Source organism: Urocitellus parryii, chromosome 3 (genome assembly GCF_045843805.1).
Source record: "Urocitellus parryii isolate mUroPar1 chromosome 3, mUroPar1.hap1, whole genome shotgun sequence".
Lineage (NCBI taxonomy): Eukaryota > Metazoa > Chordata > Mammalia > Rodentia > Sciuridae > Urocitellus > Urocitellus parryii.
The window spans coordinates 28,683,235-28,707,350 of NC_135533.1; the positions used below are offsets into that span (position 1 = coordinate 28,683,235).

At 32.5% G+C, this 24,116-nt stretch overlaps 1 protein-coding gene across 1 annotated transcript in view; it reads right to left on the reverse strand.

The window, feature by feature from the left end:
- Positions 1 to 24,116, reverse strand: part of Krit1 (KRIT1 ankyrin repeat containing) — a 39,172-nt gene that overhangs the window by 12,397 nt on the left and 2,659 nt on the right. Inside the window, exons 3-12 of the mRNA XM_026413057.2 lie at positions 23,564 to 23,723; positions 19,280 to 19,372; positions 18,592 to 18,721; positions 17,755 to 17,998; positions 17,432 to 17,547; positions 17,067 to 17,210; positions 10,866 to 11,022; positions 10,102 to 10,209; positions 7,639 to 7,795; positions 6,750 to 6,901 (exon numbers count right to left, since the gene is read on the reverse strand). Of these exons, the coding sequence (XP_026268842.2) occupies positions 6,750 to 6,901; positions 7,639 to 7,795; positions 10,102 to 10,209; positions 10,866 to 11,022; positions 17,067 to 17,210; positions 17,432 to 17,547; positions 17,755 to 17,998; positions 18,592 to 18,721; positions 19,280 to 19,372; positions 23,564 to 23,723 (1,461 nt within the window). The remainder of the gene's footprint in view (positions 1 to 6,749; positions 6,902 to 7,638; positions 7,796 to 10,101; positions 10,210 to 10,865; positions 11,023 to 17,066; positions 17,211 to 17,431; positions 17,548 to 17,754; positions 17,999 to 18,591; positions 18,722 to 19,279; positions 19,373 to 23,563; positions 23,724 to 24,116) is intronic.

The following is a 24,116-nucleotide window of genomic DNA, read 5'->3' on the forward strand; positions in this document are numbered from 1 at the left end:
TAGAGATATTAGCCTGCATTCTACCAGACCATAATGGAATGAATGATAAAATAAAAAATAAAAGCTACTCTAATACCTGGAGACTACATAATATGCTACTGAATGAACAATGGGTTGCAAATGATATCAAAGAGATTAAAAAATTCTTAGAGGCGAAAGAAAACCAGATACAACATATCAAAAACTTTGGAACACTATGAGGGCAGTCCTAAGAGGAAAGTTCATTGCATGGAGTTCATTCTTTAAAAGAAGAAAAGTCAAAAAATAAATGACTTAACATTAAATCTCAAAGCCCTAGAAAAAGAACAAATCAACACCCAAAGCAGTAGAAGACAGGAAATAATTAAAAGCAGAGCTGAAATCAATGAAATTGAAACAAAAGAAATAACTGAAAAATTGACAAAACAAAAAGTTTTGGTTCTTTGAAAAAATAAATAAAATTGACAAACCCTTAACCATGCTAATGAAGAGAAGGAGAGAGAAAACTACTAACATTCGTGATGAAAAAGGAAATATCACAACAGACACTATAGAAATACAGAAGATAATTAGAAATTATTTTGAAAACTTGTACTCCCATATAATAGAAAATATCAAAGGCTTGACAAATTTCTAGAGTCATATGATTTGCCCAAACTGAAAGGATGATATACATAATTCAAACAGATTAATTTCAAGTGACAAAGTAGAAGACACCATCAGAAGCCTACAAACCAAGAAAAGCCCAAGACCAGATGGATAAACAGCCGAGTTCTACAAGATCTTTAAAGAAGAACTAATACCAATACTCTTCAGGAAACAGAAAAAGAGGCAGCACTTCCAAACTCATTCTATGAGGCCAATATCACCCTGATTCCAAAACCAGGCACAGACACATCAAAGAAAGAAAACTTTAGACCAATATCTCTACTGAACATAAATGTAAAAATTCTCAATAAAACTCTGGCAAATCAAATACAAAAACATATCTAAAAGATATTCCACTATGATCAAATGGGGTTCATCCCAGGGATGCAGGGTTGGCTCAACATACAGAAATCAATAAATGTAATTCATTACATCAATAGACTTAAAGATAAGAACCATATGATGTTGAGAGCCATAGCCAAAGGGGCCCCAGAAAACTTCCAGCTGCCAGCTGATGATTGGCTCACGGTGGCCCCAGCAAACTTCCAGCTGCTAGCTGATTGGATGGGTCACATGGGCGGAGCCAAAAGAGTCCCCCAATGAGCAGCTCTGTGGTCTGAAAGGGCAGGGAAACAGCCCAATGAGCATCACCGCAGAGGAGTCAATCAGCTAGCAGCTGGAAGTTTGCTGGGCCACTGTGAGCCAATCATCACTGGCAGCTGGAAGTTTGCTGGGGCCCCTTCCATGGTGGCTCTCAACAATATGATCATCTCAATTATTGCAGAAAAAGCACTCCACAAAATACAGCAGCCCTTCATGTTCAAAACAGTAGAAAAACTAGGGATAACAGGAACATATTGCAACATTGTAAAGGCTATCTGTGTTAAGCTCCAGCCCAACATCATCCTAAATGGAGAAAACTGAAAGTATTACCTCTGAAAACTAGAACAAGATAGGGATGCTCTTTCACCACTTCTATTTAACATAGTTCTTGAAAGATGTTATATAGCAATTAGATGAAAAAAATTAAAGGGATACACATAGGAAAATAAGAACTCAAATTGGCACTATTTGCTGACTATGATTCTATACCAGAAAGCCCCCCAAAAAGCTACCAGAAAACTTATAGAATTAGTAAATGAATTCAGCAAATTGGCAGGATTCAAAATCAACCCATAAACCAAAGGCATTTCTGTATAACAGTGACAAATCCTCTTAAAAGGAAACGAAGAAAACTACCCCATTTACAATAGCCTCAAAAAAATAAATACTTGGGAATCAACCAAACAAAAGAGGTGAAAGACTTCTACAATGGAAACTACAGAACACTAAAGAAAGAAAATAAAGAAGACCTCAGAAAATGGAAAGATCTACTTTGTTCTTGTACAGGCAGAATTAATATTGTCAAAATGACCATACTACCAAAAGCATTATACAGATTTAGTGCAATTCCAATCAAAATACCAATGACATTCTTCATAAAAATAGAAAACGCAGTCATAAAGTTCATCTGGAAAAAATAAGAGACACAGAATAGCTAAAGCAATCCTTAGCAAGAAGAGTGAAGCAGATGGCATCACTATACCAGACCTTAAACTATACTACAGAGCAACAGTAACAAAACAGCATAGTATTGGCACAAAATAGACTGGTAGACCAATGGTACAGAATAGAAGATACAGTTATCTTTATTAGACAAAGGCATAAACATAAAAATGTAAAAACATATATTGGAGAAAAGATAGCCTCTTCAACAAATGGTGCTGGGAAAAATGGAAATCCATATGAACAAGATAAAATTAAACAGCTATATCTCACCATGCACAAAACTCAACTCAAAGTGGATCAAGAACCTAGGAATTAAAACAGAGACATGCGTCAAATAGAATAAAAAGTAGGCCTAAATCTCCATTATATCGGATTAGGCCCCTACTTCCTTAATAAGATTCGTATAGTGCAAGAATTAAAATCAAGAATTAATAAATGGGGTGAACTCAAACAAAAGTTTCTTCTCAGCAAAAGAAACAATCTGTGGGGTGAATAGAGAGCCTACATTTTGGGAGCAAATCTTTACCCCTCACACATCAGACAGAGCACTAATCTCTAGGGTATATAAAGAACTCAAAAAGCTAAACACCAAAAAAAAAAAAAAAAAAAAAACCAAACCAAAACAAAACAAAAAAACCCAACAAACAAACAAACAAAACCCAATCAATAAATGGGCCAAGGAACTGAACAGACACTTCTCAGAAGGTGATATGCAACCAATGAACAAATATATGAAAAAATGTTCAACATCTCTAGCAATTAGAGAAATGCAAATCAAAATCATTCTAAGATTTCATCTCAGTCCAGTCAGAATGGCAGCTATTAAGAATACAAACAACAGTAAGTGTTGGCAAGGATGTGGGGAAAAAGACACACTCACACATTGCTGGTGAGACTAAAAAATGGTACAGCCAATATGAAAAGCAGTATGGAGAATCCTTGGAAAACTTGGAATGGAACCACCTTTGAACCAGCTATCCTACTCTTCGATCTATTCCCAAAGGACTTAAAAACAGCATACTACAGGGATATAGCCACATCAATGTTTATTGTAGCACAATTCACAGTAGCTAAACTGTGGAACCAACCTAGATGCCCTTCAGTAGATGAACGGATAAAAAAAAATGTGATTGATATACACACACACACACACACACACACACACACATACACAATGGAATATTACTCAGCAATAAAAGAGGATAAAATTATGCTAAGTGAAGTTAGTCAATCCCAAAAAACCAAATGCCAAATGTTTTCTCTGATGTAAGGAGGCTGATTCATAGTGGGGTTGGGAGGAGGAACATGGGAAAATTAGACCAACTCTAGATAGGGAAAAGGGGAGGGAGGGCAAGGGAGGGGAAAAGGGGTGTAAAAAAGATGGTGGAATGAGATGGACATTATTACCCTAAATACATGTATGAAGACACAAATGGTGTGAATATGTTTTGTGTACAACCAGAGATATGAAAAATTGTGTTCTATATGTGTAATATGAATTGTAATGCATTCTGCTGTCATATATAACAAATTAGAATAAAAAATTAAAAGAAAAAAAAAAAACAGAGATGGGAAGACCATTCTAAACTAGGAATCTAATGATAAGGTCAAATACAAAGTATGATCCTTGACAGATCGTTCAGGTGAGAGGCTATAAAAGACTTTTTGAAACAATTAGGAAAAATATTAATTTGGATATTAGCTGTTATTATGGAAATATTTTATTAGGTTGAAAATGGTATTGTGGTATGTAGGTATGTCCTTTAGGAAATGAACACTAAAATAAGTAGGAATGTGTCATGATATCTACAACTCAATTTAAAATGGTTCACAAAGGAAAAAGAGATAAAGGAAATGTGGCAAAAAATTTAACAATTAGTCAAATAGATAGAATATAATGTGAACTGTAATCACTTTTCAACTTACGTAGTTTTTTAAAAATTTCTTGAGATAAAATGTTGAAAGACTGATGGAGAGCTTATTTTCTGGTATAAACTGACAAGAAAATTAGGAGAGTCTGAGTAGATACCAACATATACAATTCCCTATGTTAAATGAGTGTTAATCAACCTCTGTTCTTTTCTAGTGAAATCAAGCTGTTTTCATTCTAAGAGAATGATGCCAACCAATAAATATAATTCTTCATTTTTTCAGATGATACAAGTAGGAATTTCTCAATTATACAATGAGTGAAAGGTAAAAATATTTTAACAGATGATCATGATATTCTGTATTTGCCGTAAGAATTTACTAAGCACTGCTTTTTCACTTGAGTCCACTTTATTTTATAGTTTGATTATGCATTTGTTTATCATCCAATATTATCATTAATGCTCCTTCTATCAACTTTTAAAATATTACATGACTGGAGAAGGTAGATTGGGTATACTTAGATTACTTAATGAAACTAGGGGCTGGGGTTGTAGCTCAGCAGTAGAGCGCTCGTCTAGCATGTGTGTGGCAACTGGGTTCAATCCTCAGCACCACATAAAAATTAAATAAATAAAATGAAAGGTATTGTGTCCAACTACAACTAAAAAAATATTTAAAATATTATGGAACTAATATACTTTTAAAAATTGTAGTACCCAACATAAAGTTTGTCATTTTACCAAAAAAAGTGATTAAGTGGCATTAATTACATTCAAAATTCATGCTACTATCACCAACTGCACAGCTTTTACATTAACAGAAACTCTATAACCATTAAGATGAAGTGGAGCCAGGCACGGTGGCACATGCCTGTAATCCCAGTGGCTCAGGAGGCTGAGGCAGGAGGATAGTGAGTTCAAAGCCAGATTCAGCAACAGTGAGGCGCTAAGCAACTCAGTGAGACCTTGTCTCAAAATAAAATACAAATAGGGCTGGGGATGTGGCTCAGTGATTAAGTGCCCCTGAATTCAATCCCCAGTATCCCTCTTCTCCCTCCCCCCAAAAGAATGAGCAGAGCTGGAGGTATAGCTCAGTGGCAGAGTATTTGTTAGCATGTACAAGGTCCTGGGTTTGATCCCTAGCACCCCAAAAGAAACAAACCAAAACCAACCAAACAAACCAAAACCATCGCTCCCCAGCAAAACCAAACCAAACCAAACCAAAACCCTCCCCAGCTCCTCCAATGATACTTTTAGTAAGCTCTGATCTACTTTCTATTTATGAATTTGCCTTTTCTAGATAATACAATGTAAGTGGAATCATACAATAGTAGTGTTTTGTGTCTGGCTTATTTTACTTAATATAATGGTTTCAAGATTCATCCCTGTTGTGGCAAATATTGAACTTAATCCCTTTTTTTTAACACCAAATAATATTCTGTTTTATGTATATACTACATTTTATTTGAATACTCATCTACTGGACACTTAGTTTGTTTTCACCTTTTTAGCTATTATATATAAGGCTGCAATGAATAATGGCATATAAATATGTCTGTTTTCAATTCTTTCACATTTTATACCTAGGAGAGCCTATGGTAATTTATGCCTCAAATTTTGACGAATCACCAAACTGTTTTCCATGTGGCTATAGTATTTTATGTTCTATCTGCCACATACAAGGGTTCCAATTTCCCCATTGTTCAAGAACCATATGTTGAAGAGACTATTTTGGCACCCTTGTCAAAAAACAATTGGTCACACGTGTATAGGCTTATTTCTGAACTCTCAATTCTATTCTATTAGTTTATATCCTAGAATACTACCAAAATGTTTTGAACTTTGTAGCAGTATGGTTTAAAATTGGGAAAGGTGAATCTCCTAAGTTTATTCTTCTCTCTTCCAGATTGCTTTGTCTACTTGAGGTCCTTTGTAATTACATATGAATTTAAAGGTCATCCTTTAAATTCTGTAAAAAAGGCTTTGAAATTTTATTATGGGTTGCATTAAACCTGTAGATAACTATGCTAGTATTGACAGTTCAACAATATTAAATATTCCTCTCTTTGAACATGGGGATCTTTCTAGATATTCAGGTGTGTCTCAGTTTTTCAACTTTTTTTTTTTATTTTCAGTGTTCTTTCCCGTAACTCTTTCAAAATTTACATAACTGATTAGCCCTTTTTAAAATTCATACTTCCTAACTATTCCTCCCACCAAAATTATTTTTTTTATATAAACTGTTTCATCCAATTGCTATTTTATTAATTATTTTTTGGTGTGTGGGGGGGTTGCTTTCCTCTTTCTTTTTACAAGAAAAAACAATTAAAAAATCTTTAAGATAATGGAATAGAAAGGAAAAAAAACTACTAACCAAGAGGCCATTTTAAAAAAATATTTTTTAGTTGTCAATGGACCTATATTTTATTTATTTATATGTGGTGCTAAGAATCAAACCCATTGCCTCACACATGCTAGGCAAGTGCTCTACTACTGAGCCACACAACCTCAGCCATAACCAAGTGTTTTATAAGTAGACAAATGAAACTCTATTAATCACCACAAAGATATAAGGACTGAATATAAAAACAGAAGTAAAACTCTTTGGTACAGGAATAGTGCAATTTCTGCATGTAGTGCCTATAATAGGAACCTAATAGATTTTGTGTATTTAAATGACCATAAAAAGATTTCCAAACAAACCTTTTTTTCAACTTCCAAAGGAAGTCTCACATCTCTTCTTAGGAAAAGCTGTGGTGATTCTCTTTGGGGATCCAAATTAGTCAATTCAGCAAGTATTTCTGGCCAGTCACGAACATGTTGCAAAGGTTTATGATAAGGCTTGAGCTGAAGGCCTGAAAAACATCTTTCCTTTTATAAATGATAATGTAAAAAAAAAAATATTACGCCAATGCATATAAAAACTTTATTGTAAACTATGGGCACTCAAGTACTGAATATATATAAAAGTCTAAATTTAAATCACTATTTAATCATTACTATTATCTAATTTGTAGATAATTGCTTGTTTTTAATATAAGAATAATTCATCTAGCAAATTTATCAAATTTTTAATTCCATTATAACCTATTTAATTATATCACAACCAATAAAATTTTGTGTCAAAGATACAATTAAACCATTAGGTAACCAACCTTTATCAATTAAATTCTTTACCTATGCAATACTTTGTGTGGGAAAAAACATATATATATGCATTTATTTATACACACATATTAACTTGTTGTTAACTACAAAGGTTTGCTGGAAAACTAATGTAAAGAAAAGAACATGTGGATTATTTTGAGAGAGTTAATATGAACAATACATTTAATGGCATTCAAATCAAATGTTGTAGCAGGAGAAGAAAATTTTTGGTTTTTACTAGTTACAAAATGCTTTGAATGAAGGAGGGAAGGGGCCTTAAGGGCTCACCTGTTTCAGCAGTTTGAACACTAATAATTTATACAAAAGAGAATAACATGGTATTACTTAAAATTTAAAGCAAATGATAAATGTTACATTGAAGTTTACCATTTTATTTCCAAAAAGGAATAATGGTGTTTAAACAATAAAATAAAAACTATCTTACTTAGGTTTTCTGAACAGATCCAAATAGTGAAATACTGCTGAGTTTCTTGAGAGAGACGCATTCCTTCCATTATCTGCTGTACTGTGGTATTATTTCCATGCTTCAGTTCTACAGAACGGTATGATCCATCCATTCTATATATTCGAACTTTTTCATACTAGGATAAGGAATGATAATAAATTAGGAAAACTGCTTAAAAATTACCTAACACAGTCCAATAAAACACTTTACTTTTAACTTCTAATCTTTTAGAATAGATTTCTAATACAAAAATATCAGAAAGCTGCTTCAAATGAGAACTTGTTAATAATATTTTAAAACATTTTACTTCTATTATTTATATTTTCTAAATTATTTTCTTCTGAATGTTCTGTCAAATAATTTTGGGCAACTAAAGAAAATGGTTCTTTAAAATTCAAATTCTTCTGGGAGGATGTTTCATAGTTGTTAATGTAAAAGGTAAATATATGGGAAATACAGACTTGGTCACTGAACTAAGTTTTAGTCAAGTACTCAATAAGTAAAATGGGTCATAAATCATACTGAAGATATGGCAGCAGCAGTAACTTGTACTGAGAAGTCTTTTATAACAAAAGACTCTGAAGGTAAAAGTTATAGAACAACAAATTTTGGCTAGCTTCCTTCCTTTAATTCAGAAAAACTCAAATAAAAGTGTTACAGGAAGTACCTGATGCTCCCAAGTAACTTCTAGGCCAAATCATTTTGGACTGAAGTACTTGATTCCTCTTCTTATCCGTTCAAAATATAAAAATTATGCCAGAAATAAAAATGTGTTATAACTATACAGTTAAAAAATTAATTGTAATGAAGTGTAACACAAGGTGTCTCTATTGCTTATCATTTCTTGTCTCTGTCTTATGGTCTTGGAATAGTATTTTGACAAAATGTGTATGTGTGGTGAGTCTGTATGTAACATTTCCTAATGGAAGACATTATGTGTTCCTTACCATTTTCAAGAGTATTCCATGGTGTTAGATTCACAGATATACTAAATAAATACTTATTGACTAGTTGATGATTAGTATCTAGAAAGGCTCGGGAATATCAGTTACATCTGTTGGTATAAACCTTTTTATCTGGTTTTTAAGTTTTCAAATAGTTTTTAAATTAATAATAGTTTTATAATCACTATAACTTTTAGGTATAACAATTTCTTCTTATTGTAAATTCCTCTCCATTCTTGCTTTTGTTTTGTTTGTCTATGGTGCTGGGGATGGAACTCCAGGGCTTTGCACATGTTAATCAAGTGCTCTATCAATGAGCTATGCCCCAAGCCCTCTTCTCCATCTTAATGTCAATGCTAATTCTAAATTAAACTTTAATCTTTATAATACAATGTGTATTTCTCATTAGATTTATCAGTTTATTTTGGGCATAATTAGATGGGAAGACTAGGTTGAAATAGCAGAAAAATAGAGCCAGGAAATCACTTATGTCAACTTTTGTAAGGGGGAGGAAGTTTTCACTAACTTGCTGAGACTAAATTAATAAATTATGTTCAATGCTGAATTTACAAATATAAAATGTTGTTTAGAAGGGCTAATACAGAAATATTCTTCAATGAATAATCAGAATTATTTTACTCAACACATCAAGTTACATTTGTTCATCATTGAACATTTTAGTTGATGACATACGTAATGCTATATACAATACAGCCTACGTATATAAAAGGCTATATATGATATCTAGGTTTGTGTAAAAATACTTTATGTTGTTCACATAATGATGAAATTGCCTAATGATGCATTTCTCAGAATAAATCCCTGTTTTAGAATGATTATATTGGGGGCTGGGGATATAGCTCAGTTGGCAGAGTGCTTGCCTTGCATGCACAAGATCCTGGGTTCAATCCCTAGCACCAAAAAAAAAAAAAAAAGATTATACTGGAAATTAGAGATTATACTGGAAATTATGTTTTCTTCTTTTTTTGGTGAAAGAGATTGAACCCAAGGTCTTGTGCTTGCTAAGCATGAACTCTATCACTGACCTACATCCCTAGTCCCCAAATTAGATTAATTATCTTGGAAGTTTTATTCATTTTTCCAGTTCATTTGGTTATATAAAAGTAAATATTCAGCCAGGTGCAGTGGCACATGCCTTGTAATCTCAGCAACTCAGGAGGCAGGAAGATCGAGAGTTCAAAGCCAGCTCATCAACTCAGTTTGCCCTAAGCAAATTAGTGTGAGACCCCATTTCAAAATAAAGTATTAAAGGGCTGGAATATGGCTCAGTGTTTGGCCACCTCTGGGTTTAATCTTCAGTACCAAAAAAAAAAAAAAAAAAAAAGTTCAAATGTTAAGAACGACAACAAATTTAATACTTGAGTTTTACAACAGTAAGGAGTCATCTAAGCTTGTATCCTTTCACTCTTGCCACAGGTACTTAAATTATCTATCAATTTAAAAGCTATGTTTGACTATTGATAAATGTAATCCTTACTGGTTTGTTAATGGCTTCCTTCAACAATTTTGCTGCTTCTTCCCAGTTGTTTTGTTTGTTTTCTTCACAAATATTTAATGGGGACCTTCCTTGTTGGTCTGTTATGTGCTAAAAATGTGGGAGAGGTAAGGAAAAAAGGACATTAAAAATAGTTTTCTAAGGGAAAACATTCAATTAATCAGAATTTCATAAAAAAAGATTAATGCAAAGTGTTAAGTAAATATTAAGGCTACATTGTACATATTCTATATCAAACAAGAATTGCCAAAGTTAAAAGACTGAAAGCACTAGTCAATGAGATTATTGATTTTTAAAAGTTCTGATACAGATACAACAGTTTTTGTTATGTTTTTACTTTGCCCTTTAGAAACACTTGTTACTATGTGGATAGACCATCTTTTTTTCTTTCTCAAGACATTTTTTGGGAAATAGAATATAAAATGAAAAGTGGTAAAAATTTTATGATTCTGGTAAAGGGTAGTGGTAATGGTTGCACAATAATGTGAGAATGTACTCAATGCCACTGAATTGTGCACTTAAACGTAAATAAAATCATAAATTTTACATGAGGTATATTTTGTCAGGATAAAAAAACATTTAAAATGTATGCTCAAGAGCACAGCTCATACATAAATATTACTTAGTCTATAAAATGAAATTTATTTTTATTTTTTAGCTGACCTTTCAAATGTACAATGGAATATTTCAGTGTCATTACATGTTATTTACTGCTTGGGATGGGGATAAATAGGGAAATAACTTACTCTGTCAACTTCTGGATGGTTTAGGAGAATCTGTACTATTTCAGCATGTCCTCCTCCAGCAGCAAAATGAAGAGGAGAACTCAGCTGTCCATTTAAAAGGTTTGGATTGCACTTTCCTTTCTCTAATAATATACGAGTGGCCTCAACTTTTCCATACCTACAAAAAAAAAAAATGAAACTTACCTAAAAAAAAAAAATCATCTGGAATGTTTAAAAAAAATAAAAAATTCAGCTAATATCCAAGAAATCTAAGGCTTTTTTAGGACAGATAGTAAAGTATTAATGGATTAAAACTCTGACAAAAAATGCTCTCAAGGGTTAGGGATTTTTTATTAATTATTTTGGCTCAATTCTATTTCTGATCAATTGAGAGAAAATATAACCAAATATAAAATAAAGAAGGTGATGGAGAAACACTCCATATAAAGTACAAAAGTTATAAATTAGGAAGATATAATTTTTAGTTAAAAATAGGTTAAGAGAAGTTGGGGATACAGTATAGTGGTAGAGCATGTGCTATCATATGCAAGACCGTGAGTTCAATTCCAGCACCAAAAAAGGAAAAAAAAAAAGTTTAGAATCAGAAAGTAAGTCATAAACAATCTTATGGGAATGTTTTACATGTAGGTCTGACCATGAATTACAAAAGAGGCCCAGAGACAATCCTATATGTGGGTGCTACATTAAACTATGTGGAAGACACAAAGATACGATACAGAACCCTGCTCTGAAGGGTTTAATTAATCAGGTAAGACATTAACATGGATAAATTACATAATTTATAACTTTTGTACTTTGTACTGTTAGATTTAAGAATTTAGGATAACAACACAAATGGGACTTCACAACTGTCAAATCAAAATGGCATGTATTTAATTATTTAAAACATTTGAAAAGATGAATGAGTTTTGTCTTTTCAGGAAGTGTTTTGAAAGAGCAATTTGAACAGATTTGAAATAAGAAAGAACATAAGAAATGTTAAAGGGAGATAAAATATTTTAGGTAGCGGGAAAGGAGTAAGGAAAGCAAGGTCTCAGAAGAGTACAAAGCATGTGCCAGACATAGTGAGTCAACATCTTGATTACAGCCAAAGATTTATGAACATTGCAATCAGAAGCAATGGTGAAAAATAATCTGTTGTTTCGAAAGAAGAGGATGGAAGGAGAGAAGGTGAATGGAAATTTGGTTTTAGATATTTGAAGGAAAACAGTACATATTAGAATTGATCTGATTTGCCCTGAACGCTTTTCCCCTTTCACAAACCCTATGGTTTTTCTATACTCTGAATTGTTCACTTGTATCCTACCCCTTCTTATTCATGTGACTTTTGCTGGTGTTCTCTGCTATCAACATGCTCTTCTATTCTTCCTCATTTTGTTCAGATTGAATTCTATTAATCCTTTGAAACGGTTTAGGATAAATTTTTCTATATTCCTAATAATACATTTCAGCATTTTATTTTTGTTACTCTTATGGGACTCACCTCATTTTAACTAATTTCATTTTTATTTATATACTTCTTCTATTACCCTGGAAGTTCATTAAGGGTAGAGATAATGTCACTGCATTCTCCAAAATGCCTTATGCACAAAAGATGCATGACTAAACTGTTAAGTAGGCAATTGAAAATGCAGGATTGGTTCTCAGAAGAGAGGTAAAGGCTTAGAATATCTATCTAGATTATGTACAATCATTTAACTGAAATGAATTACTATTAAGGTTGGAAGAATAGATAAAATCTTTCCGAGAGAGAAGTTAGAGAAAGATGATCCTCTTAGAAGAATAAATGCATTTTGAAACACAGCCTTTCAGGGAAAGTCATAATGTGGGAATAATCCTAGAAGTAATAATAAAAATAATTAATACAAACACAAATTCGAAGAATGAGAAAAATGAAGCTTGAAGTCAGTTAGGTAACTTGTCCAAGTCTCATAGTTACTAGCCAGAGTTAGAATCTGGTTTTCTGAATCTTTGTAGTTTCCACGTTCCTATACATGGTTGGATCATAGAATGGAGGCCAATATTTCATTAATAATAGTGATAGATTAACAATAAAATCTTGCATTTATTTTAATTTTTACTAAAGTCTCATTACACTCTTGCAACTCCAATTTGTTCTTAGAATAAAGGGGCGGTCAACAATATGCAGGGCAGGGAAAGATTAAAAACTCAGAGAAGGTAATGAATGTTTATGAAGATTGTGATACAGAAAACAAGAGAATGTGGCCCATTCACCTTTTAAGTGGCTTTGAAAGGAAGGAAAGAAACAGGACAGTAGCTAGTATAGGTAGCAAGTTCAAATTAAGGTTCTTTACATGTAGGGACAGAGAATCATGCATGAAGGCAAGAGCAAAGAAAGTTTGAAAAAGAAAATGGTGCCAGGAGCAGTGGCACATGCCTGTAATCCTAGTGGCTTGGGAGGCTGAGGCAGAAGAATCAAGAGTTCAAAGCTAGCCTCAGTAATTTAGCAAGGTGCTATAAGCAACTTAGTGAGACCCTGTCTCTAAACAAAATACAAAATAGGACTGGGGATGTGGCTCAGTGGTTGAATGCCTCTGAGTTCAATCTCTGGTACAAAAAAAAAAAAAAAAAAAAAGAAGATAAGAAGATGTATGGAGACAAAAACTTATCATTGGGGTAAAGAAGTACATTTCTGTTTTCACCTTTCTTTGAAAATAGGGGGTAAAAGAGTATAGGGAGTTATGAAAGTTAAGAATGAAAATAGTGAGCATTTACATATTTAGGAGTAGAAAGCTTTAGAATAGTTTGTAGGGGAAGACCAAAAGCATGATAGAATGAATGAAGCAAAGAGAATGAAGCAAAGCTAAGCTACAGTGAAGACCCCAATGAAATCAGATGGATTAATTCATAGTGAGCCATATCATCTCATAGTTCTAAAAATACTTTCTGGCAATGGACTAATGCCTAAAAGTACTATCAGAGAAAGAAGACAGTGATTTGATCCAAAACAGAGTCTGGCATAGAAAGGGCAAAGAGGTGACAAAATATGGGCTATGAGACATTTACAAGTGGTGACACATTGACAATATGGAGTAAAAGTCAATTTAAATAATTTGAGAAAATGATAACTCTATAAATTATGTATTTAGGTGCCTGATCACTGATTAAGGAATTTTAACAGCTTTGAGCAATCCTAGGGGTGATATAATTAAATGATCCTCAAAAAGATATCCAGAAATTCATAAGGACTGCTAAAAAATTTTCAGGGTGTCTTCTAGGTCAATATTTTCATAATAATAATACAAGATAGTATTTGCCCTTTTCATTCTTATTTTCTTCTTAGTATGAAGTTTTCTAGAAGCTATGTGACATGTTTTACAACATACTAAAGGCAGAAGCAGATGTAAGATGTAAGAGTCTATTAAATAAAGACAGTAAAGAGATTTGTATGACTATAAAACAATGCCACTCTTCTCATTAATTTTTTTATTCTGGAAAATATGGCACTTTTATAAACTTGTATTATGCGAATACATATGTTTATTATTTTAAAATGCATTAATAAATATTTAGGCTATTTTTCTGTTTTCATTTTTAATATAGTAAATAACATTAATTCCACATAAACAAAAAAGAAGTCTTTGTTGATCCTATAAGTTTTAAAAGGAAAAATAGGTCCTGAGACCAAAAAGTTTGAAAAGTACTTATCTAATCAAAACCATCATTGTATTTACTTACTTATTTTTGGTACCCGAGTTGAACCTAGGGGCACTTAAACACTGAGCCACATCCCCCAGTCCAATTTCCTAGTTTTTATTTTGAGACAGATTCTTGCTAAGTTGTTGAGGCTGGCTTGAAACTTAAAATTCTTTATCTTCTGCCTCCCAAGTCGCTGAGATTATAGGAGTATGCCAGCATGCCTGGCTTCATTTTATTTTATTCTTTTTCTTTTCTTTTTTTTTTTTTTTTTTTTTTTTGGTACCAGGGATTGAACCTAGGGGTTCTTAACCACTGAACCATATCCCCCGCCCTTTTTATTTTGAGACATGGTCTCACTAAGTTGCTTAGGGCCTCACTAAGTTGCTGAGGCTGGCCAGGAACTTGTGATCCTCCTACCTCAGAACTCCTGAGCTGCTAGGATTAAAAGCCTGTGCTACCACACTTGGCAAATACCCTCATTTTAAAGATGAGAAAACAGATCAAGAGGAGTAAAACATTGTTTAACCTTATAAAGACTGGACAAGCCCCAGAGTTTAGGCTGTGATAGTTCAGGGTCCCCTCCTAGATCATTGTACTGAATAAGAGTATATTCCAAAATAAATTAATTTAAATTCTTAACTAAATAAACCATTCTTTATTCAAATTCATACCAATCAAGTGATGCATTTGATTAAAAGTATTGAAAGGTGACCCATAGTATGTCTGGTGATCTGTACTTCTAGGAAAATTAATTTTATCAAATTAATTTTATCAAATTTTCCTTGGTGTACTCTATTAACAAGAAGCTGAAATTAAAATACTATAGCTTACTAAGTTTTAGAATGAGACACCAACATCTTTACATTTTAACATTTTCTTTCTTTTTTTTTTGGGGGGGGGTGCTGCAGATTGAACCTAGGGTGTCATGCATACATGCATGCTAATAAGCATATACTCTGCTATTGAGCTATCACCTCAACTACAACAATATTTAATAAAAGCCAACTTTATCAAGTGCTTATTATGTGTCCTCAAAGAACCCTATCTTCATTTTTCTTTTTTGATATAGTGCTAATGACTGAACCTCAGTATGCTAGGCAAGTGCTCTACCACTGAGTTACACCTCAGCCCTGTATTTTCTTTTTTAATCTTAGGAAAAGTATCATTTTGAAGTCCATCTTATACATAAGGAAACAAACCCTTAAAGTAATTAAGTAACTTGGCAATTGTCATACTTTTAGGAATAACAGATGTGATTGAAACTTAAATACCTTCCAAAATATGTTAAATGCTAGACTAGTGCTTTTATGTAACATGTAGTAGAAAACACTACCATTTTTTTATTAGAGAAGAAAAAAAAATCTCCTGCCATAAACTACAATTCACTGCCTTAGCCTTTCCCAATCCCACAGTGTAGCTGTTTGAGGTTTGATCTATATGTTATACCTTTTTTGTTTATCTACAGGTAAAGCATGCAATTTCTTTTAGTATTATTTACATCATCAGTATTTATCAGTAATCTGAGGCAACAACTAGTAGATAACCTAAGCATGATTTAGGGTAACCCTAAATATAAATATAAAAATTTCCCAAACTGAAAACATAAGAGCAAGTTTACCAAATAAAAGAGCTTATTTTTAAGAAAACAGAAAAAAAATACTTTAAAAGCAACTAAATTTAGATACTTGATCACAAATATTAGAATTAGAGAAATCAAAAGAATTCTGAATTGGAATGAACTCTAGAAATGGTCTAGTTATTGTATTTTACATACAGATAAATGAACTAAGATGCATATATGTGAAGTTCCTTGCTTAACATTGCACAGCTAAGACATTGTGGACAATTAACGGTTAGTAGGTAATATGGTACTATACTTTAAACAACAGGTCAAAAATAACTTTCTCATAGAAAAAAATTGTAATATAATCATGTTCTTTTGAGACAATGGGCATTCTGTTAACTACAGCCACCAATATTGAAAACTTAGCCCAGCTAAGGGGAAATAGTATATTATGTGAAAAGAGTAGGACAGAAAGAGCTACATCAAGCAAGTAGTGTTAAGAGCTAACTCCGATTCTTTTCAAACCCCCACATCTAATAAAACGGAAGGTTCCGATTCTAATGAAGGTTTCTGATAACCACTATTTCCCAAAGAATGAAGAGGATAATTTCCTATGTTATTAACACATTCAAACTTTATAATAAGGATAAAATAATACAACATAAACCCAATATAAAACAAAAGACACTGCAAGGTAAATAAGGGACCTTGGGTGACATTTACTAGTTATTAACTATCCTATGGTAAGACTTGATGATCCCTATTAACAATGGCAGTACTTTCCCCATGGGTCAGACCTTGCAATTCTGAACAGTAGCACATACATAGTAATCACAAGATCAAAACAGAAAGCTCAGAAGGCAACCATAGTAGAAAAAAGTGTCTGGAATGATAATAGTCTTTTTGATAAGATATATTAATATTTAATACTAAGAATTTATTCTCTCTAGAAAGAAAAGAATAAGTAATTCATTTACCAGCATGCATAATGAATGGGTGCCCAGTGGTCACTGTCTAATTGGTTGACTGAAAATCTCTCATTGAGAAGACGGCTTAGTAATTCTGAATCTCCTTCACAGGCACTTCGATGAAGAGGAAAATCATCTACCCACTGTCGTTCTCTAATTATTAAAAAGAAAGTAAAAAAATGCAAACAGCATTGTTTAAATTGAAATTGTTTCAAAACAAATGTGACACACCTATTAAAGCTACATATAACTGAGCAGCTATAAGTTAACTATTAACTAGGTTGCAAAACTATAGCACGTATTATTTTAAACAATATTTTAATACTGTAATATATTTTTAAGGTTAGCAATATGGAGTAAAACCAAAAAAGTACTTGTCTTCTGTGACACTGCTCATGCTTCTCTGCCATTTTTCCTGTTTGGGAATTTGTATTTTTGAGTAGTCTGGAGCTCCTAGACCAAAGTATGGATTTATTACCACTTTATCTACCTAGAAAGTAGAAAACAAAACAAAAAGAAAAACTTCTTAAGAGCTTTTAATAATTGACCTTTATGTATATAAATACAGCATGGATATCATCTTAATGTTTGTTTACAAATAACTATACACACACACACACACACACATACATCTCAGAAAAAAATTACACTTGACATGAAATGACTTTTGAAACCAAAGCCAAAATTCAACTCTTACCCGATTTGTATACTGAAGATCTGATCCAAACAAAGGGTTATAAATACAGGTATCTGCTTTCTCTAGGGCTAACATTTTACTCTTTATTTCTAATGCACTATAGCCCATATGTAGTGAGTTTTCTGCCTGGCCTGATTCAGTAGCATATGCAGGGTTTATGACATTAGTTTTTATACGCTCAAGTGGAGAAGGTCGGAATAAAGCTGGAATAAAGTGAGACTGTGCATGACGTTCATCTAACCACCTGGCAAAATAGAAAAAAAGAGGTAGTAAAAATACTTGTTCAAAAATGAAGATGAAAAGGTAGACTATTAATTCTGATATGTGATACTTTCTAATATTACACTTGGATTTTTATAATCTTCATTAGTGTTGGCTAAGTACCTCATTTGTTAATAAAACTTTTGTTAATAGACACAAGTAAACATTTTTAAAAATGTATATGCTATAGTAATGATAAAAACTCCTTTCAAAAAATGAAGTACCTTCAAAATTTACACCACTGAGATGTAGGTGATAAGAGTCCTACTGTTAGAGAAAGACAAAGGGAGAGATTAAATAACTTATTAATAAGAATATCTAAACACTAAATCCAGTTTTGTAACAGAAGAATCTTAATTCCAAGGTCAGGGCAGTGTTTGTTATTTTTTAATAAAATTAACATGCTCTAAACAGATAAGCCAATCTTGCCTTGGGTGGTTTTCATTTTTATTTTATAATTGAAAAACATACCATTTCTTAATACATATATTATTTTAAAAATGTCTATATTGGACTAATTTCAAGTATAAACATGTATTTGATTAATTAAAAAATACATTTAATGGTACATCTTACTTATCCAAGGCTATTAACATTCTTGCTGTAAGTGTTGCAAAGTGAGTACTGGATTCACTACAGACTCGCATAATATCCTGTAAGCAGTAAAATATTGGGCATCCTGGAGTATATGTATATTTAGTATTATCTGAAAAAAAAAAGAATGGTGCCATCATAAAAAGGGTTATATCTACATTACGAAGTGAGTCATATTATACATTATATCTATGTAATATAAATATTACAAATACTACAATTGGGCAGTATATTTTAGAACTATTATTGACATTTCTTATCCTCAATAACAAAATAGGCTTTGATCATAATCTGTTTATTTCCCAGAATACTTAAATATCTATTTCTATTCTATCTACAGTATATCATTTGAAAAATTCCTGATTTTAACCTAAGTACTTTTAATCTCAATTATACCTTCCCTCCTCACTTTTCCATCCTATTTACCAAACTGAAATAAAAGCATCACTGGTTAGCCAATAATGCTTGTATACTAACTAATATACAAAGCCAAGAAGATATACATTAATTTGAAATTGAAACATTTTTGACAAGTCAAAATTTTTTTCTATGAACTTAACATGTATTTTATAACAGTATCCCAATAGTAACTATAAATGCAAACTTCTAAGTTCCTCAATAAACTTTCACTTAGCATCTAAAGTACATAAATATAAGATAGAGATTGTACCTTTGACAACTGATGGAACAATAAATAATGATGCTTCTCTGCCCATCTTCTCTCCATCCAGAGGAAATTTCTTCATTAGTACCACTCGTTTTCCTAATCATTTTAAGAAAGGCAGCAAAGATAAAAATAACAGACTTTTTTTTTTTTTTTTTTTTTTTTGGTGCTGGGGATTGAACCCAGGGCCTTGTACATATGAAACAAGCACTCTACCAATTGAGCTATATCCCTAGCCCCAAAATAACAGACTTTTAAGTCTGATAAATTAACTCACAAATTAGAAAATAAATCTTTAGGAATTACGGATATAGCTCAGTAGTAGAGCACTTGTCTTAGTTTAGGCAAGGCATAATATCTGTGTTTGATCAAGAACATAATATCTGTGTTTGATCCCATGTACTGCAAATAAAAAAATAAGTTTAAAAAGAAAAGAAAAAATTTTTAAGACAACATAAGAGGAACTGAAATATGCTTAAAAATCGGTTTTATTACATATACTAATAAAAATAATAATTCTGATTATACAGGATCATCCTGTAGTAAGCTAGTACATTAGAGGTCATAGTTTTTTTTTCTCTTTTACTAGAAGAGAAGTTTCCTATGCATAGCAAGGAAAACTGTTCTGCTAAGGACTGAGAGAGCAGGTCCAACAGCAAGGCATCCTATAAGGTTAACAAACATACTTCCTCACTCAGCTCTGATAAAGGTGGTAATTTTATTACAGTCTGGGTTCACTGAGGAAGAGTAGTATATGAAAGTTACAAAATCTTAAATGGTAGCTCTTTGTTATTTAAATACTCATCTTCCATCCTCAATATTAACTTTTATTAGAATCTGATTGGGCTACAAACTAATGTTCTGAGTCGTAATCACAATTCTTGAGTCTGTTTACCTTAATTTGGCATTAAGTGGGCCATCACTAATAAACTACTAATCTTATACTCTAAAACCTCTCATTGTCTAGGTTCCTTTGCTATGATATTTATCAAATTTATCAATTTCCGATCTTCTCCCCTCAAGAAATACAATAGCTAGCAATGGGATGCCTCTGTGGATAAGTAGTTAAACAGATAAATAATTTCATGTATTCATAAAATATCAGTATTTCTAGTTTTTTTAATATTTATTTTTTAGGTGTAGTCGGACACAATACCCTTAATTAATTAATTTATTTTTTTATGTGATGCTGAGGATCGAACCCAAGGCCTTGCACATGCTAGGCAAGTGTTCTACCGCTGAGCTACAACCCCAGCCCCATTATTTCTAGTTCTTAAGGCCTTTTCTATTATAGTCCCCAAAATTATTTTTCAAAATGGACACTTGTTCAAAGTATAAATGTTAGATATAGAATAACATTCTAATAAATGTCGACATTTATTATGTCTAGACACTATTTTGTCTTTTTAAAAATTTTTTTTAGTAGTAGAAGAACATAATATCTTTATTTATTTATTTTTACGTGGTGCTGAGGATTGAACCCAGTGCCTCACACGTGTAGAGGCAAGTGATCTACCACTGAGCTATAGCCCCAGCCCTCTTTTGTCTGTCTTGAGGTCTCCTATTTACTTGATCCTTCCTGCTTTGCTGCTTTCCCAGATCTGGTTCAGATTTACTGTTGAACTGCGTATTTTACAAATCATATCTGTAACTATGAGATCTGTTGTGGAAGGAAAAAAGGCACTGACTTCAAAATGAGATGTGAGGGTTTAGTTCTAATTCCTCAATTAACAGCAACATGCTCTTTATAGGTGACAACCTATATCTGCATTTCTAATTACAGTTGTGAAAATGTCCACATACCAACTCACAGGACCAATTAGAGAATTTCAGGAATAAATGTGGTAGCAAATCATATAGAGTACTACACAAAATGCAAAGCATACCTATTGCTACTATAGTTGTTTATGATTTCCATGTGACATTTATACAATGAATCATTGGGACATAGCACCTGCTTATTAGCATGTGTGAGTTCCTGAGTTTCATCTCCAACACCAAAAACCCAAACTAACACAAAACAAAACAAAGACCCCCCAAACCCTTAGACATTTACAAAAGCTCAATTGAAAAGGAGATTAATAGTAAATTCCTCTATTTGTGTTCATTAAAAGCTGCCTGAAAATATATTAGTATATTTTATTGTCTAAATGGGTAAAATTTTGCTAGGCATGCTTCATTTATAATTCTTCCTAAGGGAAACTGCCTAGTACTCTGGGCCAGGGGAATTTTTGTTAATACTGACACCTCTCCCATCCCACTTTTGGGTGAATGAACCTAGTAGCAAAGCTTGGCTTATGCACAGCAAATTACTACTTATCTATTTCATCTCAAATACCTCACAGACTAATCAGATTTCTGTCTCATGGATTCAGTCTCAGGATAAATCTTGATAACTATAACAATTTGGCAATCATGGAAGATGAAAATTTGACAGAGAAATCAAAGGACTAAGGTAAAAAAGACTGGCAAATTTGTGATATCCACAGTCTTTCACACACTTTAATCCCAAAAGGATGTTCCTCTTTCCCCTCATCCTGCTTCTTTCCCCCTAGGGTAAAAATGGTTTCTAGATCATTTTATTTAAAAAAAAAAAAATCCAATAATCAGGGAAAAAGGACTCTTTTTGTGAGATTCAGAATATATATCAAAGATCTGCAAAGTTATGGAGGAACTTCTTACAATCTTGAGTTATAACAGAGTCCCAACTCACAAAAACCCTTAAAGCTCTTCTGTGGAAGTAACCTATTCGAATCATATAATAAAGTGAATGGTACCTCAGAAAGTCATAACACAGCTGTATAGCTCAGCTAGATTATGTCTAGAAAACAAATTGGAAAAAAATTAAAAAATCATAAGACCTGGCTGTATGTCTGCAACAAATAATCTTTACTAAAACAGGTGAATCAGACACCTAATTTCTACAGGGGAACGACGACAAAAAAACTGAATAAACTTTAAAAACCAAAAGCAGACACAGAGAGGTACTCTTTATCTCACTAACAATTGGTTTCAACTTCTTTTTGATTGAAGCAAGCATTATCTTTTTAATTATGATGCCTGAATCTTAGGCATAGTTTATAGTTTCTGTAATTTCTGACCACTTTTGCTTGTTAAAAGGATATACCCTGAGAAATTGGGTCATCAATTTTTAATCACTTTTACTGTCTATACATTAATATTTTAAATGGTGCCTCAATCTTTCAAGGTTAGTATGTCTACACATTAGTTTCACTCTTAGAAAAGGGACTTATTTCTATGGTCAAATGGAAAGAAAATCCCTGCTATCTGGTAACTTCCAGGATTTCCCATAATCCATGAATGTTAACTTTTACTTAGTTATAGATAGTGGTTTATAATTTCTCTTATACTGGAGTAGAAACATAAAAATAGTAGTTCAATGATACCTACCTAGAAAACTAAACTTTCAGCAAATGTAATTTGTAATTGATTATAGTTTTTATTTTTAAATATTTATTTTTTTTAGTTGTCATTGGACACAATACCTCTATTTTATTTATTTATTTTTATTTGGTGCTGAGGATTGAACCCAGTGCCTCACATGTGCAAGGCAAAGCATTCTACTGCTGAGTCACAACCCTAGCCCATAGTTTTTTTTTTTTTTAATTTTTAATTGATTAAAAAAAAATGACAACAGAATGCATTACAGTTCTTATTACACATATATATACCACAATTTTTCATATATCTGTTTGTATATAAAGAATGTTGATACCCAATTCGTGTCTTCATACATGTACTTTGAATAATGATGTCCATCTCATTCCACCATCCTTGCTAATCTCCTGCCCCTCCCTTTCCTTCCCACCCCTCTTCCCTATCTAGAATTCATCTATTCCTCCCATGCTCCCCCTCCCTACCCACAATGAGTCAGCCTCCTTATATAAGAGAAAACATTCAGCATTTGTTTTTTTGGGATTGGCTAACTTTACCTAGCATTATCTTCTCCAACACCATCCATTTACCTACAAATGCCATTGTTTTATTCTCTTTTATTTCCTGTCCATAGTTTTCAAATCACTACTTCATTTCCTTTCTCTACTGACCAAATCATTAACACTGTGATTTCTTTAAATGCTTTTCAAGTTTTGAGAAAAATTATAGTTGAATTACTTCTTAAAAGGCTTGATATAATTAATAAAAAACTTTGTTTTGTAAGTTTTTCAAATGTAAAAAAAACTTTTGATTTTTGTATATTTTAAAATATATCTTATTTTTACAAGCATTTAAAGAAAACTGAGTTAAGAAAAATAAAGAAAAGTTTCCTACCTCTGATACCCTGGTTTGCTGGAGAAATTGGCTTGGTGGTTTCTACGACATAATCCAATATGCCTTGTGTAATTTCACTATTGCCTTGAAGTTTAGTTTCCAACAAAACTTTCTTTCTCTTTTTTTTCTGTCCTTCAATGGGAACTTCATGCAATAGAATCTTAAATGAGAAAAATATCAGTAAGAGAAAGTTTAAAATAAAATGTGCCTTACCTAAAATACTGTAATATGCTAACAGCCGTTCTCGGCTCTAGTAATATGTCTAGTAATAAAGTAGAATAGCTTTAGAATAATAATATCAACACCCATCCCTAATCTCAGACCTATTAAATCAGAATGTCTAGGAACTGGAGTTCTGATACTAACAGTTTCAAAAAATTTCCAGGTAATTCATCAGTGTAGCCACGATTGAGAAGGAATAAGCAAACTCGTTGCTGGAGCAACAGTCTACAGAAAATCCCTGTAGTACCCTTTAACAGGTTTCAGAAAACCTGAAAAGAGCAGTTTAAGTAAAATACTAGAGGAATTAGGTTAGATTAAAAGTAATTCATAG